The following is a 23357-nucleotide window of genomic DNA, read 5'->3' on the forward strand; positions in this document are numbered from 1 at the left end:
CACCTGTACTAAATTATGATCCAGTTGATTGTCATCAAAAAGTCACAACATTCACCCAGTTATATTTTTCTACATACTGTGCAGTATAGGTGTGTAGAAGGTAATCATGGCCACCAAACCCTTGTCACAATGAGTTTTATAATACACATCACAAGGAAGTAGGTATAATATGCTACATTAGTCCACTCTACATACACCAGATACAGAAAAATATCACATAATTTACACTATAAAAAGCTGTATGGCACTTTATTAAACATGTTTCATGTGTATGTTACAAATATACTGACTAAAATTTGTTAATTTACTATTGTTTACATTTGACAGTTCCTACTTACAGTTGTATTCTAATGCAGTCATCCACTGCTTCACAATTATCTGATAACACGCCTGTCTCATGATTTGTTTGCTTAATCATCAACACTGTAACAAGTCAATATCAGCAGAAACAGTGACAAGTAAACAGACTCCTCGTTAGTTTGTTTAGACTCAGGAATGATTAAAAAGAAGTGAACACCTGCTTCCTGTCTGCCTTTACTCATCACTGTTTGTTTTCAGTTGAAATGGTATCCTTTCTGAATACTGATTATGCAACTGTGTCTATACCATTCTTTTTTCTCTCTCTGACAGCCATTTAGACAATTAATGAAACAGAACTGAGGACACATGACATCAAATCAGAGGACATCAAATTACCAACATGAAGTAACACTATCCGTAATGATACAATCCTTTATAATGCATAACAGATGAGAAAACAGGTGATATATACTGTACATCAGTGGATATTTTTAGACAAGTATGTACAACAAATTGTGTTTAATAGCTGTGAAATGTGTTACATTTGGGTATTTGTTACTAGTATAAAAGGTGGAGCAGTTACACCTCTCCCACTCCCAACTCTTCTTTCTTCCTAAATCCTAGACGCTACTCTCTGTGTACAGTAAGTGCAAATGTGCTTATGTATATCTGGTGATACACACGTGCCCACAGTAAATGTGTGTTCACTGAACAAATTACTGCAAGGGTGGGGTGCTGTTACTAACAAGCTCTCTAAGTGCCATTTCCTGGTAAAACAGAGAGAGGTTTTTTTTTTTTGTTTTTTGTTTTTTAAATAACACGCCGTTGTTATTCCAGGTTCTCCAGAGACAGATGCCGGGAGCCAAAAGAAACTGGATCCTCCACTCTCCTTCCAGCCAGTGAGCCGTGCCCAGAGCCAAGATGGCTGAGCTAAAGTTTCAGATCTCTCCCCGGGCTGCCCAGACGCCTGGCGTTTTGTTGGAGACAGACTGGCAGGCACAAAGCCACATTTAGAGTCCCAGGGCAGGCTGCAACACACACTGAGCAGGTTTGAACCTCAAATCCAAGTCTCAGTATACTGTGAGTTAAAAGGCTAGACAGTTTCTGTTCAGAACAAAAAGCAGCTACATCCCTATACAGCAGCTGGCTGGGTACACATTTACAACTCTGTCAACTCTTCAGAAGATTTCTTCTCAATGAGATTAAAGTGCCTTAAAGGGTTTTGCCCTGCAGGTAAGTTTTGCCTCTATGTACAGATCCGAGATCAGTACCAACAACTTAAACATCTGCAATATAATGTGTCATTAATGGTTAAATGGACATAAGAGCAGTTTTTTTTACCACAACCACAAATGCATTCATACATATTAATAGTGGTTCATGGTTTTAGACAACTGGAGAAACATGATGTAGTTAAAAAACCAAAGACAGACCAACAGGGGAAAAGATTTTTAAAAATTGTCCTTGGAATAAGAGGTTTTATGTGGCTTTGAAAGCCTTCAGTTCCCTTGTTGGTTTCTGGGATAAGTAAATGTTAAAGGGTAAAAATCCCTGAAACATTTATATCCTTTGGTATCCTTTGGCTAGTATATCCTCATGGAAATATTTTCAGTTTGCTCAAACCCTCTAGTTTGAGTTAGATCCAGGAGAACAACTCTGTCCTTTCCTGTAGGTAAAATCCACTGTGTGGTGACCATAAGTTTCCAATAAACATCCTATGCTGGTTCAGTTCCTCTGCTATGTTACCATACAGTACTTTCATATATCCATGTCCCTTCAGTCGGTCAGTTTGTGTACATAGTTGACAGGAAAGGTCCCACTCCTGCATGGGTCCCCCTCTATGTGACCAACCTGTTAGGATAAAGAGTAGTATATATACACTTATGATGTCAACACATATTAAAAGTCCATGTTATATATTTCACTTCACATTAAGTTCACATTGTTACCCAGAGGAGGAATGGACAAGGCACTGTAATGGAATCAAGAAGTTGTAGTTGCACTTACCCACCAGTGGGGGTCATTAGTGGCCGTGACCACAATGATCTCCTCTTTGAAAAAGGCAAGCTGTTCATTACTGACTGCTCTGCAGTCCACCAAAGCCTTGACACGCTTCTGATGTGGCCTGCTGCCAGAAATCTGGAGGAGACATTTAATTTATTATTCAGTGTGCCACCAGCAAATTTATATGGACTGTAAAATCTCACAGGCCTTTTCTTATTCTATACAGAAAAAAAGTCCTGAATTGAAGACTGTCATATGGAGGACTTAAACTATAGGCTGAATATAATAGAAAGAGGTTTTTATGTGATTGTACCATAGCGTTCCTGCGGTGTCGTGGGGCACAGGTCACAGTAGGCGAGGATGACGGTGCTGGAGCTGGAGCTGGAGCTGGGGTGAGGCCCGGACTATTTCCCACTAAGCTGCAGTACAGCTCCTCCTGGCTGCCCACACAGCTTTGAGACAATACACCACACTTCCCCTGGCTGCCTCCTCCACTGCTGGTCCGACGATACGATGTGGTCTTCTCTGAACTGGAGGGTAGATAAGACACATAAAATAACACTGATCGAACAAGACCTCTATCATATGGAGTTGTTTACAAACACACTGGGGCCAGCTGGATAATCATTTTCATCTGTGTAGTATTAGGGATTGTCCTTAGGATAGTTTGAGGAAATAGAGATATTTTAGACATAGCATCAACTTGAATTGCAGCCTTTCAGTGGCCCTCTGACAATATGTTGACAAAAGTGTGTTAACAAAAAGGTGTAAACACACTGTAGCAGTGCTGTCCCACCTGACAGGCCCTATGTGGTTCAGAGAGGATGTTGGTGTGACACTGCTTGGAGACCCAGAACTAGCACCAGGTTGGCCCTCCCAGGTCTGCTTCTGCCCCCTGAGCAGACCTCCCTGTCCGTGGGGAGACCTAGGTGGTCTCCCCACTTGGCCTTGGTTGTCTGTGTTAGGTGAAGGAGGCCTATGTCTCGCCTGTGTCTGGGGACTGGAGTGGGAAGCTGGGTTAGAGCAGCGTCGTGGAAGGGGGTTGCCCTCCTGTGTTGTGACCGAAATCTGGGGGTCAGAGCGACCTGTGGAGGGGAAGAAAATGAAGTCAAAAATTAGAACAAGTTCATTTAAGTTAATTGAAGTTCATTCAAGTTCATTCAATTTAGTGTATTCCAACCCTTTTGGCGCAAAGCAAGCTGTTCTTATAAGTTGTTATTGTTCTTGATAAATTAATATGAAGTTTTCAAAGATGACAGAAGAGTGGTAGGGTGGTTATTATAATGCCACACACCACCTTACACATGTATGTATAAGCATTACACACCACAGTAGCTCACCTCTTTGGATGGATTTAGCTGGCAGTGGTGGGGGCGCTGATGCCCCAGAGGGGGCACTGTTGGCCAGAGAATTTCTGTATAGGAAGTCTAGATTCTCATATGTCTGACAAGGCCTGCTTCCCGCATTACCATTGGCACCATTACCCATACTCCAGCGGGCAAAGGAAGCTCCACCACCTCCATTTGAGGATAGAGGAGAGCGGTTTTTGGGTAGTGGGCTCACCTGGAAGAAAGTGGAAAGGAGCACAAGGTTAGTTTCCATAGTTTCCTCTCAACTTTCTTTGTTTCATTTCTTTTTATCACCCTTTTCTCATTAGCAGAGGAGACTGCAGTGGAAAACCCCGATAATGTTTTTCTCCAAACTGTGTTAAGGCTTTTTTTGGCAGAGTCACTAATGAGACTGGCTCCTTACCCTCTCATCCAGGTCATCCTCACTGTCATAAAACTCCTGAGACTGCGTCTCCCACATGAACTCCACGTGGATCTGAGAGTTAAACTTTCCACTCTGCGCCAGCTCCAACTAAAACACACACACACACACACACACACACACACACACACACACACACACACACAGGAACACAAACACTAAGAATACGTTCATCTCCACATTACACAGATCCAGTAATACACACATAAAAGGCAAGCTACTGTAACAAAGAGTTTCCCTACGGGGATCAATAAAGTATTTCTGATAATAGTAGGAATCAGTTATGATGCAGTAACAGTGTACTTGGCTCTATCAAACCAACTACATTTCCACTAAATATTTTAATGTTTCTGTTTTAGCTGTTCAATATTTTGAGACTGATACAAAGGAACAATGAAGTCATTACACCTATGCAATTTTGGGAAAATCTATTAACAAAAAACTCCCTCACGACAGTGTGACCTTGGATTCAGCAGATGTTTCAAAAAATGAAAATGAAAACCAATTAGGAAAGAGCTAAACGAGTTAAATGAAACCACTGAAAGAAAACTCCTGAGTCCAGAGCCAGCCCACATCTCATTGCAGCTTCCATATGAAAACAAAAAGAGATCACATAAATGTAAAATGAAATTAATTCAGCCAATAAGGAAACGGGGTGACTTTTAAAGCTGCTTACGCTTTCCTTTTTCAATCTCTACACAACAAGCCTGTAAAACAAGGTTGTGCACAATCAAACAGGATATTACACGAGGCAGATTCAGCAGGGCAGATGGCCGGTAAGAAAATAAAACCAGTTTATAAATGATACACACTGGGACCTGATGAGGATAAGATTCCTTGTCCTGGGAGTGAGTCCATAGCCGAGCTTTGCTGCACAGGGAGTTATTTCAAGGTAGTATTTCCAGCTATGGAAGTTGTCTTGTTTTGTTTTTGTACCGGCTTTCTGGTAGGCATTTTAATGTTGCGACTCAATTCCTCAATTGAATTTACCTCCTGACTGTGTGTGTTCTTTTAATCCATAAATTAAAACTTAGTTTTTCGTTTAATTGAAAGAGAAAAAGTGGGGTCTCACCAGCTCGACACATTGCATGTGCTGCAGCCTCCGTGCAATATCAAGCGCTGTCTCTCCTGCAGAGTTCACTATACAAGATGCAAAAGAAGAAAAGGTTTAAGTATTTACTGATTGCACCGGGTGAAAGAGAAACAAAGTGAAAAGAGTTAAAGGTACCTATGTGTAGGGCTGCCTTTGCTTTGAGCAGTAACTTGAGAGACTCGGGCTTGTGATGGAGGACGCTGTAGTGAAGAGCTGTGTTTCCTTCTGCTGTTCTTTTCTCCAGACAGTTGCTGTAGTGTGAACATACAGTATAGACAGATGGTATTAAATGTTACCAACTTTCTAAGCAAGTCGAACAATACTGATCAAGAGCTTAATCCTCTTCATACGAAGGAGATACGAATCATACTTGACTACTTGTCAGTGTCTGACCTGTTCTGACAGAGGAAATCCACCAGCGCCAGAGAGCTTCTTTCCTCCAGACGCACAGCAAGATGGAGAGCTGTCTCTCTGATCCCCTTAAACAGGAAGAAAAGAGTACAAATTAGGATAAATTGTTGACCCTCAAAAGAGATTGTCCATCTGTACAAAACTTTCACTGTCTGTCAGTGGCCTCAAGTGGCTGCATTTTGTATCTGGCAATCATGTCACACTTTTGTGTGTTAAAAAATGAAAAAATGCCTCCAGCTTTAAGCATGATGAGCATGTTTATGAGAAGTGCAAAAGGAGGGGCAGAAGAAAGACAGAGAAGTGCCTGCATAATTCAATGAGCTTGTCTCACTTGTTCTCAAAAGACGTGAGCTCTGACCTAAAAGCTGAAATAATAAACGAGGACCAACCAACACAAACAAACACACACACACATACGCACGCACACAGTGAAGTCAGCAGTGTTACACACGCTGCTTATGCTGAGCAGGAAGTGTATGACGGGGAGTGTAGGATGTGATTAAAGACAAGAAGATGAGGCGTTTTAGAGAGACAGCAGAGGCGGGGGAAAACAAGATGAGAGGATGAGGGGAGAAAACGGGAGGGAAAGACCGGATTAGAGGCCAGAAGAAATGGGAGGGTTGCTGACTACCCACCCACATGAACCATGCACACAAGAGGACAATTAACACATACTTCACATACTGTAACTATCCACACACCTCCTACATAATGTCTTAATTTTTTTTTTTAAGACTAGGAGGATTTGATTCTATTTTTAGCCATTTCAGCCACAGTTCTTAAGTAACAGGAACAAGTTATTAACTTTTTGAAACATTGCACAGATGCATGTGTATCTTTAAACAATACGGGTGGGCCGCTTTGTCAGGATGTAGCTGTCATTCAACCTAAATACATGACATCTGTGGGAATGTCGGAGTTTAGATTTGTTATAAAATGATATTGGTTTATTACATGCACTCCCACCCTAACAGGACACATTTCAGAAAGAAAACCAGGTGTGGAAATCCACTTGTGGCTATAAATTATCTTCACCTGTCCATCAGGCAGTGCGAGTGGTTTGGCCAGGTCCGCTCCCTCGGCGTAGAGCTGTAGAAGAGAATTGATGTCACGACTCCTCACAGTGTCATACAGCCGGCCAGGATCTGCTTCTTCTCTGCGCAGGACATACCGACGCTCAGCGTACTTCGCCACAATGTACTCCTTTCTGGCATTCCTGGTTATTAAGTATACACATTTTAATAAATACATACAACAAGTATAATACATATTTATCACTAAATTGTTGTTTATTTCTTTTGAACAATCAGATCACTAGTTTAAAAGAAATCAGGGACTCACATGTCACTTTGTGGCAATGGTTTGACAGAGTCATTTGGAAGGCCTGCCTCCATGATGTCATTGAATCTGGTGTTGCCAATACTGACAGCCAACTGAAGTGACACACAATGCAGCCACAAAGATGTGACATAAAAGCATTTCAATGAAAGGCAGACGGTTACGTAATGTCTGTAATTAGGAAATCCTGACAATACAAAATCCACTAGGACTGTGTCTGTTTTTGTGTTTCCATGTGTGCATTTAGTACCAGAAGCTCAGAGGTGCTCAGTAGGTCCAGAGTGAGTGACTGGATCCTGGAGTAGTGGACACCCAGCTCTCTGTGGATGCCTGAGCACTCTATGCAGGTCAGGATGCCCAAATTGGTCGACAGCCATGTTGGATCTGAGATACACAGAGCAATAAAGTCATCGGACTGCTAGAAACACGACTCTCTAAAAACACAGCTTGAACTGATAAACGTTGTTGGTCATGAATAATAAAATAAATCAAACTGGTTAGAAAATATTATTGTTTAATTCTCCTGATATATTTCCACTTTAATGTAATGATCATCAACAACAATGACTGGCTGACCTGGAGCTCCACAGTCAGCGCAGGCCTCGTTGCCAGACATGTGCCGAAGCTCTGCGATGATGGCTCGGGAAAGTTCCTGGAGCCCGCTGTCCTGGAGGTGGAGCTGGTCTCCTCCTAACGCTGTGTTCAGTGCCTCCTCCTTACTGTTCTGCAGCACTGATACCCAACTGAAGTACAGAGACACATACATACAAGAAACAGTTAATAAAAGAGGCTAAAAGTTATTTGTTTTCCAATTTCCACATTTTTTACTGGCTCACTTGGAGGGGAAGCCACAGAGTTTGTGGCACCACGAGAAACCAAAAGATTGATCATTTCAGTCTTTTCACCAGAAGATCAAAAGTTGTCCACCATGTGTTTTGCATGTGTTTTTGCTCAGTTGTCTAGTGATCATCATCACTCTCACTTTTTGAAGCTCTGGTACTTTTCCCTACAAATCATTTCCATCTCTCTCTGTCCCTAAACACACAGCACACCACATAAAAAGAATCTGCCTGGAGGCCCACACACAAGGGAAGGATAGGGGACAGAAAAACCCATATGCACTCCTTTCAATCGCCACATCACAAAACAAAGTTCCCTTGCTTGCTGTCTGTGGCTAGATAGAGTAGTCCCACCCAACACCAGCTGGGCCAGGGGGCTCCTAGAGGACAGCCTTTTCTTTCTGCATCCTTTAGTTTCTCTCCATTTTCTCCATTTTCAGCCCCGCTTGTTCTTCATGCATACATCTTTTTATTTTATCATCTTTAGTACACTTCTCATTCTGCAGTCTTACCTGGATCTAAATAAACATTGCACAGCTCCTTTCCCTTACAGGCCTAATCTCAAATAAAGGTGCATGACAAAATACAAGAGATAAGTAAGTGAAAAAATCTAGCATGCAGCCTACGGGAAGTTTCAAAACTTACATCATACATTCTTGCTCATCTTCTGCCTGGAAATGGTATGTCCGATTATCTATAGAGGAGAAATGGTGGTTAGACATTGTCGGTGCATCTTGAGAAAATAAATTGCTCAATAGAGGATGAAGTGAAGAGGGTGTTAAATGAGACAATGGAAATAAAGGTTGCATGACTAGAAATGGCATAAAACAAGCATGGTGCACACAATCACACCCGTTTCATGTCACAACAGTTAAGATTACTCATAGGGACTCTGTCATTCATCCCAAGTAAGTGTCTGATTCTAATTTCTATTAATGTGGGGACCAAACAGGGAAGGCTTCCACACAGCTGCACTGCAGATGGCTCTTTAGAGACTTTAATTATGATATGTGTAGGGTAAAGGGTTAAGGGTCAAAAGGAATGAACCTACGAGTGACCAGATTAAAGGTCCTTCTGTCCTCTGGGTTCGGTCGCACCTGACAGGTCAGTAGATTCAACTTGGCTGGCGGTCGATTGATCTGAAGACAGACACACGCTTATGTCAGTATGTACTGGAGAATTTAGACATATTTCAGTTGACAGATGCACTTCGATCTGGATCTAAATGTTTGGAGACAGTTTGGCCCATGCGTCCTCACCGTACTGTGGGAAATGGTCAGGCAGCCAAATTTCACTCCACACTTCCTCTTCTGCCACACCTTCCTGATTCTGCAGGATGAAATGCCAACAGGGAAAAAAAATTGAGAAAAAAAAATTACAGATTTTATACACTATCGACATAACATTATCAACATGGATGATTTCTGTGCAGTGCATTAAGTGATAACAGTGTTAACATGTACCCTTGAAGTGAGTAATGGTGATCTACAGACCAGCTTATTCCTGTTCACAGTGCTTCACTCTTGTTTTCATTTTTTTGATTGAATCAGGTAAAATGGCTGAGAACGTGTTCTGTTTTGTGTCAGTGGCCTGAGGAAAGTTTGCTCTCCTCCCGTCTCCCATTCATCCTACTGAACCACATCCCCTCTCCTTATCACACTGTAATCTAGCTCTGTGTGTGTGTGTGTATGTGTGTATGTGTGTGTACGTATGTCGGCAAAAGTTGGATCCGCTCAGTTTGCCAATACGTTCCACAGAAGGGGCCCTTGCTTGACTCATCTCATACTAATGAACACCAGGTGGGGTAGACAAAGTTCCCCCCTTCTCTCTCTATGCCTTACTTCCTTACTGTTCACCCAGCTCTGACTGCTACTGCCGTCGACAGTGTTAGTGAGCAGCGTTTATGACTTGAAAGTGTTATAATTTGTTAAAATATGAACAGGTAGAATTTTGAGTAAACAAACTACTACTACTAAACTACTGTTTTTAATGAGCAACGACATATTAAATCACATGCTTATTTATAGAGTTCACAGCACATTTTGATGTTAATATGCATGTTGTTCACAACTTGTATTCTTGTGTTCCATGTATTTTTAATTCTAATATAATACTTGTGTTATAACTGCTTGTAACTTGACATTTGGACACTGTAACTAATGCTTTTACACACCCATCACTCTTCTTGAGCAGGAAGCCAGATTTCTCTGTCCCATACTTCTTGTTGCCCTGTGGTTGGTGGATGCTATACCCATTGCCAGAGTTCTTCCTGTTCAGGTACTCCTGGGATAAAAACTGAGATTTAGGACTTTACTTCAAAAGGCTTCAAGCCAGCTCTGAAGATCATGAAAATTAAAAAATATATATAAAACAACTATGCCAAGACAAAGTAATCTGATAGTATCAACTAGCAATTAAAGCCATCTGCCGCCGGACATTTTAGAGCACATATTTTGTTTACATACCAACACAGTATAACTGAAGATCTGAAGTACGCCAACTCAAGTTACGTTATATGTAACAAGTATAATGATGGTGTATTATGAATAAGCATACCTCTTTCCCCTCTACTTGCAGAAGTAATCTGAGAGAATCCCTCAACTGAGTCAGTTGTTTTACCTCCTCGTCCTGGTCCAGACGCACCTACAACACACACACAACACACACCAAAAAAGTCAGTTCATAAAATTGCAGCAATAAAAACATTTTATTTGGAAGAACAGCATGTTTTTGTGTTGTCCCATGCTGACTTGATCATATGCATGTCTTTTTAATTTGTTCCAACAATTGGGTGTGGAATGACAATACATCAGAGCTTTATGTAATGGCCTAAATAATGCAGAACAGAGCTCAGCACTGGGGTGTGTCGTCCAAGGAGGTTGTGCATTTTGTATTAAACCAGCAGAGTGACCAGTCTTGCATGCAACAAAAGTCAGTTTAACTGAAATATTTCAGCATTTTTCCTGGGAACCATAACGCAGTCTGAATTTCCTTCTTGAGGCTGAGGTCTGGCATGTCTGAGCAGGTCTCTGTTCTGCCCATGCAGAACCAGAAAAACCTCTAACGTTCCCAGTATCACAGTTGACAGTCTGTTTCCAGTGCTCTATCCAGAAGAGGGAAGAAGGCAAATTTTTGTGCAGACTGGAAACCAGTCAAAGTGGTTGCAGAAATAGGTGTGCACCAGGGAAAGAATGAAAATGAGGGATGCTTTCAGTTTCATCTTTTGGAAATAGGGGGAAGTATTTCTGGGAATAGACTCCAATAACAGTCTCTGCCTGTGGGTTCAGCTGGGGGGAAGTTTCAGAGGAGGGGGGAGAGACTGAGGTTTTGGCTGTTGTAAAAGAGTAACAGAGAAAAAGTGCTATAGAAGGTACAAAAACACAATGTTATTTACAGTGAGAACTTTACTGTAAGTGCCTTTTTGGACACATTTTTACCTATTGTTGTGACTAAGCAACGGATGACACATGAAGAAAACAAGTGAAGAAAAAGAGTGTGTGTGTGGGTGGGCGGATTGGGGGTCTGATAACATCAATATGTATGTGCATGGTGTGTTTGGTGATAACATTAGTTTGAGTCAGGACAACAGCAGCAAGCACAGACCTAAACTATGATCTCTGACAAATATTCTTCTGAAATCATAACAAAGCTAGATGCCGTTAATAAAAATACTGTTTGCAAACATAAGGTGACTAATATTTACCCCTTTAAACACTGACTGATATAACGCAGATAGACAGACAAACCAGCAGCAGCTTCTGTGTATTTACCGTGTGAACAGAAGCAGCAAGCTTCTCGATAAAAGGAGCAAGATTCTCTGCAGCTTTCAGCCCATCCTGAAAGAAACTGAGATCAGAAAAAGAACAAATGCTGAGTCATGATGGTACTTCAATCCAAACATCCTAGTTCACACCAACCAAAACATCACATGCTGAAGCTGTATAAGCAACTCTGTTCCCACATAAAACCCTCGGTATGATTAAAATGGGTAAATGGTTAACAACAGTAATAATAGCTTGTAAAAGGAAAAGTGAAAACCAAAGAACATTAGCTATTATGCAAAATCCCTCACTGAGACCCTGAGGTAGAAACCAAATCCATATGCCTTTTAGGCCAGGAAAAAGTCAAAACTTTTTTTTCTTGTTCTTATTTCACGCATAGAACAAATGGCAACAATGCAAAAATAGGAAAGGTGATGTCGGCTGAGACTGACCTGAGCTGGGCCTGGAAATATTTGATGAGGCTCTGGAGAAGATCAGGGCCCTGACGCACCTTGAGCTCCTCGATTTTCAAAAGATACTGAAAGCATAAACACAGACAGTAAAAAGCAGCTCCAGAAATTGCGGCTCTCCATGGAAAGGCCACATAGATCCACAAAAATATGAAGCAAATAAAGCCACCATTTTTCAGTACCCATAATTTAAGGCTCATCCTAGACTGCACATCTTTAATATCCTGTTTTGAGCATGTTTGAAGTGTGTTGCTCCTTGCTTTCTAGGACACTGCTTCATATTGTTTCAAAGGTCATGTGTATAATTTCAACACTCCAGCCAGTGAACCTTGTAGACTGAAAGTGGAAAAAACACAGCCACATAGGGCAGGCTTTATTGTGAATAATTTCCATCCTGCCCCAAATCTAAATTCATATTATAAAAAGGTAGAAAAAAGCTTTGAGGGCAAGATATAAGGGTCTTTAGCTCTGTGTGGAAGGAATTACTCATTTTCTTTGCTCCATAAAACTCAAGTCACCCATCTGTCTTGGTGTAACTGAAGCAGAGACAGGCTCAGTGAAGTGTTTCTGTTCTGTTTATATTTGTGTAAGTTTGTGTGTGTTTTTCTGAGTGTCTGTATGTATGCAGCGGAAAGACAGACAGACAGACAGACAGACAGACAGGCAGACAGGCAGACAGACAGACAGACAGACAGACAGACAGACAGACAGACAGACAGACAGGCAGACAGAGGGGTGGAGCTGCTTGCAACAAGTGGAAATTCCATTTTTCCTGCTTCTCTCAACAGCTGGTCTCAGTCAGGATTAGACCATTTTCTCTCAGGGTTTTCTCCAGCTACATTTGCACTAACACACTTAGCTGAGACTACACCACCTGTATGTAACAGCACTGCCAGTGCATTTCACAAGACTTTTCCCCACTTTGACTTTCAGGTGTGGGTCAGAAAGCATTTCCCTTTGAACTGTACTTTGCACTAATACATATGACCTAGCTCTGCTGCAACTCTGCAAGACTCATGTTTAACTTTCTAAAACATATTTTTTCCATCATAGGAATTACTGGAGAGACACAAAAGGGATCGACCCTGGCCCTCCAGTTGACCATGGATGGAATATGGAATCTACAAGGCAGACCACCCATGTGACCTAAATCAAGCCCACCTCAGGTATGTGAAAGGTGTCTGGGTCTGGTATTTTGACTGGCACTAATCCCCCACCTCACACATTTGCAGCTGAAAGGTCCTTCTCTCTCTCTCCATGTCCTCCCCTCCATCTGATCCATCTGTCCTGATTATCCCCAGCTGCCTGGTCTTCTCCTTCCTCTCCTTCTCTAGCTTCCCTCTGATGGGGGGAGGGAAGGGAAAGAAAAAAAGAAAGTAAGTAAGAAAGAACGTTATCCTTAGTCACTTATGTGCACAATGTACTTCACAATTCTTTAATCTGTTTGATCCACTCTCTTTCTGTAATGATTAACTTTTTGAGCATTTTGTGGGTTGCTTCTTTCTGCCAAAAACCCTGGGATTTCTTTTTCCAGTTACTCCTTCAACTTCCTCACAGAGAGTGAGGGGAGAGGAAGTTGGATGAAAGACAATAAGGGAGAGGTGAACTCTCCTTACAACATTATGAAACACTTTAAACCAACATCAGGACGAGATCAAATGATGGCTACAAAGTGCATTGCCTCAGTTTTATTTCACAGCAATGAAATGAAGAAAGGCCAAGGGGAATTAGCTATTATCCTATTAACCTCTGCTGTTACACCAACTTGTGACCCAGTAAAAGAATAGCAAGAACTGTAAATGTGCAACGTTCCTTCAGCGATAACATCTGTCTCAGGCTTCACTTTCTTTTCTTTCACGAAGCAATACGCTTAAAGATGAATAACTGAATGTGAGGTAACAAACTAAGCGTAAGAGTATGTTTACTTACATTTTTATGTCATACTCCTTCCAGCTCTTCTCCATGTGTTTCTTGAGTTCCTGTACAGAAGATAAGAGAAGATCACTACAGGGAAGTTGCTATCTATGTTACTGTCAAACAGCAGCGTTTACATGACATTGTTAATAGTCCACATACAGTCAGGTGAAGCAGTATTATACAGTACTGCCTTATGTATTGGTTATTATCGGTGTAGATCTGGGTAGAGCCAGACAGTTAATGCACAGAGACATGATTACTCACAGCTAACTAGTCTGCTATTACTAGTCTGAACAGGATTTCAGTAGCCGTTTGCCTTCCTTCACAGTTATAGTGAAGCAATGTTCATCTTTCAAATCAGCTGTTTCAAAGACAGGGCAGTGACAGGAGCTTAGAGAAGCATTAGCATGTTATTACTCACTAGTCTGTTGGCATGGCAAATCAAAAGGCCAAATGCTGGGCAAGACAGATCGGTTTAGTATTGGAACATATCTCAGTATTATGCATTAATCTGCATAAACAGCCTCATCTTATCCATCTGAGTATCTGAGTAGGATCAGCTGCGTCTGTGGCACAGACAGACACCATTTTATGCTTAAAGAGGAAATCCGACCTAAAACTGATTTTACATTGCGATATTTCAGTTATTTTGGACAGTAAAAGTCAACAAAAGCAGACATTTGTATTCCTGAGCTGCAAATCTGAGCATCTTGAATATATGATGCCATCAGAATATCTTGTTTGTAGTTGGTTTATAGAATGTTCCTGTGTTTATTTTGCTTTAAAAAGCCCCACATTCAAATAAATTCAGCATGGTTGCTGTCCTAAAAGTTGTTCCCTTATTCACTGTAAAGCTTGACAATATCTTGATATAATATCATATTGTAATAAAAGACCAGATATGGTTATTTTGTAATTATTCTGGGATCTACCTTCAATGTTATTTCCTCTCATCCTACAGTCTACATTACAGACAGTTGACACAATTTGCTTAAATTATTGTGCTGTAGCCAAGTGAAAGGAACAATGACTGCTTGGCAATCATATCCATATTACTTTGACTTGTTTCTCAAAAAGGTACATAGTATGTACTATGTATCAAAAAAGCTTTTGGTTTTGTCAGTATCACATGGCCTAATTTAGTGATCAGCTTCAGGATATGTCTCTAGGTGACAGCATATTAGGCTGTCTCTCTGCAGCTCAAGATCAGAAATTAAAATTATAAACAAAGTGTAAAATGTCATAGAACTGGGCAATATTATAGAAACATTTAGGGTGGATTTTCCCTTTTAGGCAGGTGTGGTCTTAAAACAAGACAATGAAATCAAGTCATCATCATGTGTACAACAGTTTTGCCAGCAGTTTTATTAGCATTTAATGAATTTGTAATAAAGTCTAGACTCACCAGTCTGCTGTCCCGGAGTTCTGACTTCAGCACATTTTCCAAAGGAAACGACATGATGTTGTTGAGGTTTTGCACCTGAAACATGTAAGAGCAGAGCAAATGAGTAAAGAAGATAAGAAAATAATCCACGTAATGTTACAGGTGGCCCTTATCTCTTGCAGTATGAGTAAACAGTTGCGTGTGCATACCGTTCCACACACTCCTAACTGGACTTACATTTTGGGTATAGGTGTGGATAACCCCAAAACATGGTGATTCAGTCATTTTGAACTCATGATTCATCAAAAGAAAACACTGTGAAATAATCTGCACCATTAAGATTTTTGGACCCATGATGCAATTTTTATTCATGAACAGTAGAAGAAGTAGAAGTTGAGATTAATTTGAGGTTTGGAGGCAAACGAGATGAACTGAGTCTATTGTGGATCTAGGGAGAGTGAATCACAAAACAAACAGCATAACCCCAAGTGGTTGTGCTTTACAGTAATACATAATTAGCACAAATTCCCCCATGGAAATAAATTACATCTTTACTTAGGCATACAGCATTGCTACATACATTATCCTTCATCTCCTGTCTGCAAGTCTCCAGCTGACCACTGCTGAAATGTAAAAAGTCTGTTTGTAAATGTCACTGCAGTCTTTCCATGGATTCTTGTTGATTACAACCAACCTGCTCTTAACATAAATAATGTCCAACCACTTCCGTGAGCTGACTGCAGAGCTGACCTTTATATATTGACACAGAGGCCTGGAAACTGGTAAGATTGTTTTGGTTCACATCCAAAAGCTGAGGTAACTAACAGACAATACATGGAGTTCTGACACAGGGAAATACCTACTCACAAAGTGTCAATGTTGACACTTTGGGAGTGTACAGATGATACGGATCAATGCATGCATGCCTGTATACCCAGTGAAACAAACACGCAATCATGCACATATGGCATTAAGGGACACGCTCAAGTTGATTTTACAGTACAACTCCTTAAATCACCCTCCTGTTAGTCTTTTGGACCCACTTCCTCTTCACATCTGTAAGGCCCAGTCTCCCCTATGAGGCCTTGATTGCCACATAGGAGGGAGTGTGTGAGACGGTGTGTGTGTGTGTGTGTTGATTCACGCTTGGAGGTCTGGGATGAATTATCATCGCCATAGAAACTATCAGTAGGAGGGCTCCGGACTGCCCCAGATTTTGGAGTCAAGACGCACGAGAATGCAGCTGTTGAAAACCCCTTTCCTCCATGCATTCATGCATGTGCGTGGGTACACACACTTTTTTCCCCTCACACAACTCAGCATCTTATGGGGAGAGATTTGGGGTTCTTTCAACTGCTGTTGTTTCGAATAACAACAAAATCTGTTGCTGATGTACTCTCTTCCTTCTTAGAACTTTGAGATTATACCATCATTTGAGTATTTTAGAACCAGCTTCTCTTTTAGTTTTGTCTTTATTTCCACGCCTTCTCCCTTGGTCCTATAGGTTTTGTGTGTATGGTTTGAACTCTAGTAAAGACAGCTAATTTGAGGAAACCTCTCCTCTCCCTTCCCCTTTTCCCCCACACTCCTCTCCTCTTTCCTCACCAGATTTTTAAAGAGGGCTGTGACCTCTCTGGTGAACACAGCCAGGTTGAGGAAGCCTGTGGAGACTTCGTTGTTGTCCTGGGTCAGGTGGCTATTCCCCAGGTTCTCCAGCACCTCAATATACTGCTCATTGTTGTCCACATGGGCTGAAAAACAACACACATGCACACAAAGTGAGTATAGACTAGACATAGATAGTTAAAGGTGACTCAGACTTGAGTTACATGTGCAGTAAATCTTAAGAAGGCAGATTGACTTGCCCTCTTGCAGTCAGAGTATTTTAACAAGACAAGCATGTGGGATAAATTAGTATTGGTTTCCACCCATCCTGGAGCAGGAGACAGGTAAACATATAGAGACCTATGACCTATGTTTCTCTGGAGCTTATAGGTCACTTTCCCAAGGGTCATGACCTTAGTGGGCTCTCAGTCTGTTGAATTTATGTGGAAAAAGGATGATGGAAAATAATCTGGGCTTCGACTGGCACCACTTTGGTTACATTATACCAAATGAGGTTTTACATTATACTAAACAAGGTTTTACCCTACAGCTATTTCAAAGTGAGGCTTGGATGAGGAAATCAAATAAACACAAGTTACAATTCAAGCCATGGAAGTCATCATTTTCAATCAACAAAGATGAGCACCTGAGGAACGCTTACAACCAAATGTCTGTTCACCACAGTCATATAGAAACATCTTAGCTGACCATAGAAAACTCCAACATTAAGGTAAAAAAGAAATCATTTGTTGGTGGTTGAGGATTAACAATTTAAGGAAGTGGTAAAGGAACATATAGACCAGACATATGCAGAAGTACACAAAGCAGACTAAACAGACAAAAAATAAGCAGAAAGACTACAGTAGGTAATCTCTTCTGCTCCAGTTTACAAATATAAAATGGTAAACGGACTGTAGCTTGGAGACAGACTGACACAGTTGTACTAACTGGCTGAAAAGCAAAAGTGGAAGATTTTGTAAGTCAGCAAAATTGTGAATTTAAGGAAGGAATACAGACACACTGCAGAATGGAGGAGATGAAATCAAGGGGGAACAGAAGAACTGAGCTGTTGTGGCAGCATGGTCATTAAAAAACGTATTTTAACAAACAACATACATGCATCTATCAAACAACAAACAGCTGAGTCACAGAGGAGCTCAGAGGATGATTTTACAGCTGCCTTTTAACTACCAGATGCCAGCAGAGCAACTCAACTCTTTTCACTCCTCGGCCAGAACGCACACAGACTCACAGGCCACAGCATCTTGGCAGAAAAGTGTTACTTAACAATTTATGGGAATAGAGAACGAAGGAAGAGATCATCTCACCGTGTGTGTGTTTTTGCATGTGTGGCGCAGTAACGGACCATCAGACTGCGTGGGGGTGGAGTGGGCGTACGAATGTGTATGAATGCATTGTGAGTCAGACTGTCAATTAACATCAGGACTGATTAAGGGGTTCAACAACATAATGAAAGGGGGGGGGGCTCCCGTTGTCATATTACTGGAACTAGCCCATATGATTCTACTTCAATACAGAAGAAGAAATAAAGAAGTAGAGTGAATATGTATGGAGAATAATCACACAGCACTTCTCTGCAGCTACAGTATTTCTGCTGACTGTATCTGGTTGCCTAATTCTGGGCAGCTGGCTCTCTGACTCATTTTTACTAAAAACTATGAGTCGAAATGGAAAGCAGGCTTGTAAGAGAGCACAGAAAAACAACTTCAGGATATGTTATGCAGTTCCTCTGTTTCTCCCGCGCATTTTTGAGGTGAACACTCACATCTCATACATGTTCACTTCTGATAGATCCAAGGCAAGTTATGGTGACATACTGTAGACCTACATGACACATACACACACTCACAAAACATTCATTTAGTGACCCAGTGCATCTGTTAGGTCACTCTATGGGACCTTGTTGTTGCCGTAACCACACATACCATTTACTTTAACACAAACACATACACCACAAAACCATACAATCTATTGATTTAAACACAAATCATCCAACATCCCACGCACCCTGATCCCATAACAAGGGGCCTCACACATAAACACTACAGCCCACATGAGCTTGATGATGTCATCTCAACCAGGCTTGTACAATGAATTATGTGGAGGCTCCTTTATTTAAAAACTAGTTGCCATGCTTCATTTGTAGAGACAGACATCCTTCTTCATGGATTTTGTAAAGTGTCAAAAGTGTAGTAATATATTAATACACTACAACTTTTGTACAATATTACAAGATGAAAGGTAATTCCTGACCTGGTAAATGGTAGACCGTTCAGGAAAAAGCTAGTAAGTGAGCCTTGAGTTGGGATTGTTTTCTTAAACTAGTAATGTATTGTGTGAATGATATTATGTGATGCATTGACACTTACAGAGTCCAGAAGAGTGTATAGTTTTGATCATCTTCTTCATCCTCTGTAGAGTTGTGTGGTCCATTTCCAGAGACTGCAATAAAACAGCGAGACAAAAATAAGTATGTGAAATTAAAAATCAAGAACAAAATAAAGATGTTTGCACTTGACAATGCCTCCATCCTAGGGCTGGGTGATATGAATCAACTCTTGTGTGATAGTATATGTAATTATATTGTGACATCAATATATTTTGTAATATTGTACATTTTCTGGAAATACAATTGAGATTGTTTTTGGCTAATCTGGTGAACTAAATAACTAAGTTTAAGCAAGATACTTTATCACACTGATGCAAAAAATCTGTAATTTCAATATTGCCATACAGTAGTCCTGCTCGTTAATTTGCAACATTGCCTGAAATGCCCTAATTATACCTAGAGATATTAAGGGGATAACTACATCAGTATAAGCAGTACAGAAAAAGCTCAGATGGTTGACAAATATATCCCCTTATCTCCGAACCCAACTCCATTCGAGGCATCAACAATAAGGGTTTCAATCTTTCATAGACGTAAGAATTAGTACTCAAGTATGCCAATGAGTGACTTGTGTTTGCTTTACTGTACAGGTTTACAGTAGGTTTGTGTGTGTGTACATTCAGTCAGTGCTTAATTTTCTCACAGTGTGTAACTAAGGCGAACAGGTGAGTCAGCAGTTGCCGGCAAGACAATCATCTGTCTGAATGATGTCACCGCATTTATTTCAACTGTCTGATTGACTGTCACTTTTCAGGTTGAAGCAACACTTTCTCACATTGAGACCAGACTGGGGTTTTTCTGCAGGAAAAGACTTTCCCATAAACATGACACATAAAGTAGACAAGATGCAAACAGTCAATTGGCTTCATTGCAATTGGAAAATCAATCTCTTCCAAACCAACAAGGTTTGAAACTACATCCTGTTTATTCTCCACACACAGGACACTTGTTTCACCGAGCTAGACATGCTGCACTCCACCTATGTGCCACCAGAAATAGCTTTAATGAGGCAGTAATCGAGACTTAACAGAGACTCTGCCTTGTTGGATGGTGTTGGTTACACTCCCCAGTCCTTCCCGGTCAGGTCCACTCCCTAAGTGTTAGTTCACTAATTAAAAGACGGTGTGGGTGTTGTGTAATGTGACTCTGCAGACAATGAGTGGGAAAGTGATTTAGTAGAGACTGGAGATGGGAGTTGCTCGCTGCTGCTGCTGCTGTAATTTCCTCTGCTTGGTAAGTTGGTTGGCAGACAGGGGATAAACAGTGGAAACAAGCTGGTGCAGGTCAACGAAACAGGTTGAATTTTGTGAAATAAATCACGGCACACGGACACACAAACAGACAGACAACCCACACGTCAGTCGAGACAGACAAACTGTTAAAGAACAACACACACATCCCTTCTGGAGAGGGTAATGTGCTCCACCCGTAAGCGTGCTGATGCTGAGAAACTAGCTTTCACTGTCTTTAACAGTGCATTTCTGTGCCCATTTGCAAGGTTGTGTACACCTGCTGTCGGGGTGTGTGTGCGGCTGCTGGCAGCAGAGCTTAATATTTCATGACTAACAGACATCTGATCCTTATTTACCACATTAACTAGGCATGATAACATATTTTGCTGCAGGAAAACCTTAAGTATTTAATTTCAACATGTTAACCATAGGAGAAAACTTTAGAGCTTTTCTTAAAAAAAACTTTTATGGAAATGACATAAAGCCCAATATAGCTTATAGCTATAGGAAACAAAACTATTCCTTATCTTTCTCCCTTTATCATTGCCTCTAATCAGGAGTAATAAGTAACAAGCAGCAAAGTGTGTGTGGGGGTAAATGGTGTCTCTGTCTCCCTGCCTGCAGCCGTAAACCACACACATGCCCACACATTGCCCTAGCCATTAATCAAGCTTGTCCCAACTGAGCAGACTAAACATAATAACCATAGATCTCTCTATAAAAGGGACTGTTGCATTTAAATCTCTGTGTGCGTCTGTCTGTCTATCTGTGTGCACATGTGCAGGATTTCAGCATGTCCCTCCCCAGAGCAGCTATTCCAGCTATGTATTTTCCAGTGTGTCATGGCCATAAATAAGGACATTAGGCCAAGATAAATACATCAGACAGCTGTCTAAAACTGTTCTCTTCATAAACCCTGGACTCTGCTGTCTCCATCTCTGCTCAGGTCAGTTTCTAGCCAGGAAAGTCTTAATGAAGACCTTTCATCTCTCACAGTCTTTTTAAGACTCTGCATTATTGAGTTGTATCAACTGGATTCCATCATTTAATATCAGTGAAATATCATGATATCTAGACTATAGACTAAGTTACTGCTGTCAAACAACTGTTGCAAAGGAACATTTATAATTTTCCCCACATGGTGTAAATCTAATTTTAGAAAAATTATCCTCACTTTTCAAATTGTAACAGCAAAACCATGGTGATTCAAATTAATGTGAGCTCTAACTGAAAACAGAACTCAACCTTGGTCTACACTACAACAGTGAACCACACTGTTATGTCACAAGGAAGACAGACAAGGAAGGACAGACATGGATTATTTGTACTTGTGTGCACACTTGGATTATTTGTTTTATGGCAGAGTTCGTGGCTGCCTCCCTCTGTTTCCTCCTTTGCCCTAGGAGCTTTGGGAGAACAGATTTCAAACAAACACAAACCCGCACACACAGAGACACATCAAACAGGCCTTGAGCCAAAGTACCAGTTCAAACAGTCAAAATGCACAAACTGGCCTTCACGCACGTTTGCCAGAATGGACAAACATGTACGTGCATGCTTACGCTCACAAAAACAATACCTTATTCTGTCAAAGGGCCACACTGTCTACCGTGCCATGTGTGTGTTCTGTTTGTGTCCCATCTCAGTCTAACTCCCATGAGATAGAAGACAAGGCCAAGAAAACTCTCTGTATGCTACATTACCTCATGTAACCTTTACTTTTCTGCTGAACCAGGGCAGCCTGCACTAAATCACCATGAGTGCTACCATCCAGCCTTTTCTGAAGACAGTACTAGTGCAGCACCCACCACACAGAACACACACATAACTTGACCAGCAGTGCTAAATAAGCCATTTACTAGTTTTGCGTCTCCTTTTTTATGAAAATGGTGCAAAAACACTGTCAGTTTTTCCAGCTCAGAACCATAATCTTAGTCCCATGTCCTACCAGGAGTTAAGAGAACAAGGTCAACCCAAAATCAGCACACCACAGATGATGCATGTGTATACAGAAATTGCCCCAACACCAGTTTGTCCAAATAAAAGCACCTTGCACCTGTCCCTCTGTAAATGTATCCCGTTACCGTTAGCATTTGGTAGCTATTACACCTTTTGGAATGAAATTACTGTTTTGTGAAAACCAGGGGGGCAAAGTCTCCATATTTATCAGCTGTGCTCACCTGGAAACAATGCTGAACTTAACAGAAACTGTATAAAACGACTTATAATGGTTCATCTTCACAGTGCTGTAAAACCCCTAAACCTGTCACCTAAGAAAAGTAAGCTAGACTACAGGTGAGTGTAAAGCCATTCTTCAACCAGAACTACATATAGCTTATGCTATATGGACAGGTAAACAACAAAGGTGCATGTTTCTCTGCACCGCCTCCCCTCCACCTCTCTCACCTCCTCCACGGTTGAAACTGTGTTCCGACAGTCACTCATTTTGGACTGAAAACTTGAAGTCCCCGGCGAAGACAAATCCTCGTTTGTCAGGACCACAAAGTCCGAAATACTTATTCGCTCCGGCATGTTTCGAGCGAAACGGGTCTGACGATCACTGAGGAGAAAAGTGAGCCAAAGTTTCACGCGCGCATGTAATTCCCATCTGAAGAAAAATAAAGACTTCACTCCTCCATTGTGTGCAAGAAGGCAACAGAAAATAGACTGTATTCCTCAGCGTGTTTATTCCCTAAAAGCGCCTTTAAGGTGAAAAGTTGTCTAAAAAGCGGACCGAGTTTAGACTCCACTCTGTGAATGTGTGCGCGTGGAGGTGCGCCAGCGCGCTATTGTCCGCCCAATGAGGGAGGGAGCAAACTCCAT

At 41.2% G+C, this 23357-nt stretch overlaps 1 protein-coding gene across 1 annotated transcript; it reads right to left on the bottom strand.

Annotated features, from left to right (window-relative positions):
- Positions 1–119: 119 nt before the first annotated feature.
- On the bottom strand, positions 120–23357 carry asap3 (ArfGAP with SH3 domain, ankyrin repeat and PH domain 3). The gene is made up of 26 exons (XM_044166956.1): positions 22941–23357; positions 19283–19355; positions 16893–17038; positions 15309–15383; positions 13916–13965; positions 13204–13327; positions 11969–12054; positions 11526–11601; positions 10312–10398; positions 9929–10038; positions 9015–9084; positions 8807–8894; positions 8401–8449; positions 7493–7659; positions 7167–7300; positions 6920–7011; positions 6614–6794; positions 5561–5646; positions 5303–5418; positions 5147–5214; positions 4057–4164; positions 3645–3867; positions 3101–3389; positions 2618–2834; positions 2308–2439; positions 120–2151 (listed from the first exon to the last, which is right to left on the bottom strand). The coding sequence occupies exons 1-26, from the start codon at positions 23064–23066 to the stop codon at positions 2077–2079; spliced, it is 3048 nt and encodes a 1015-aa protein (XP_044022891.1). The 5' UTR covers positions 23067–23357; the 3' UTR covers positions 120–2076.

The sequence above is a fragment of the Siniperca chuatsi genome, linkage group LG15, assembly GCF_020085105.1.
Source record: "Siniperca chuatsi isolate FFG_IHB_CAS linkage group LG15, ASM2008510v1, whole genome shotgun sequence".
Lineage (NCBI taxonomy): Eukaryota > Metazoa > Chordata > Actinopteri > Centrarchiformes > Sinipercidae > Siniperca > Siniperca chuatsi.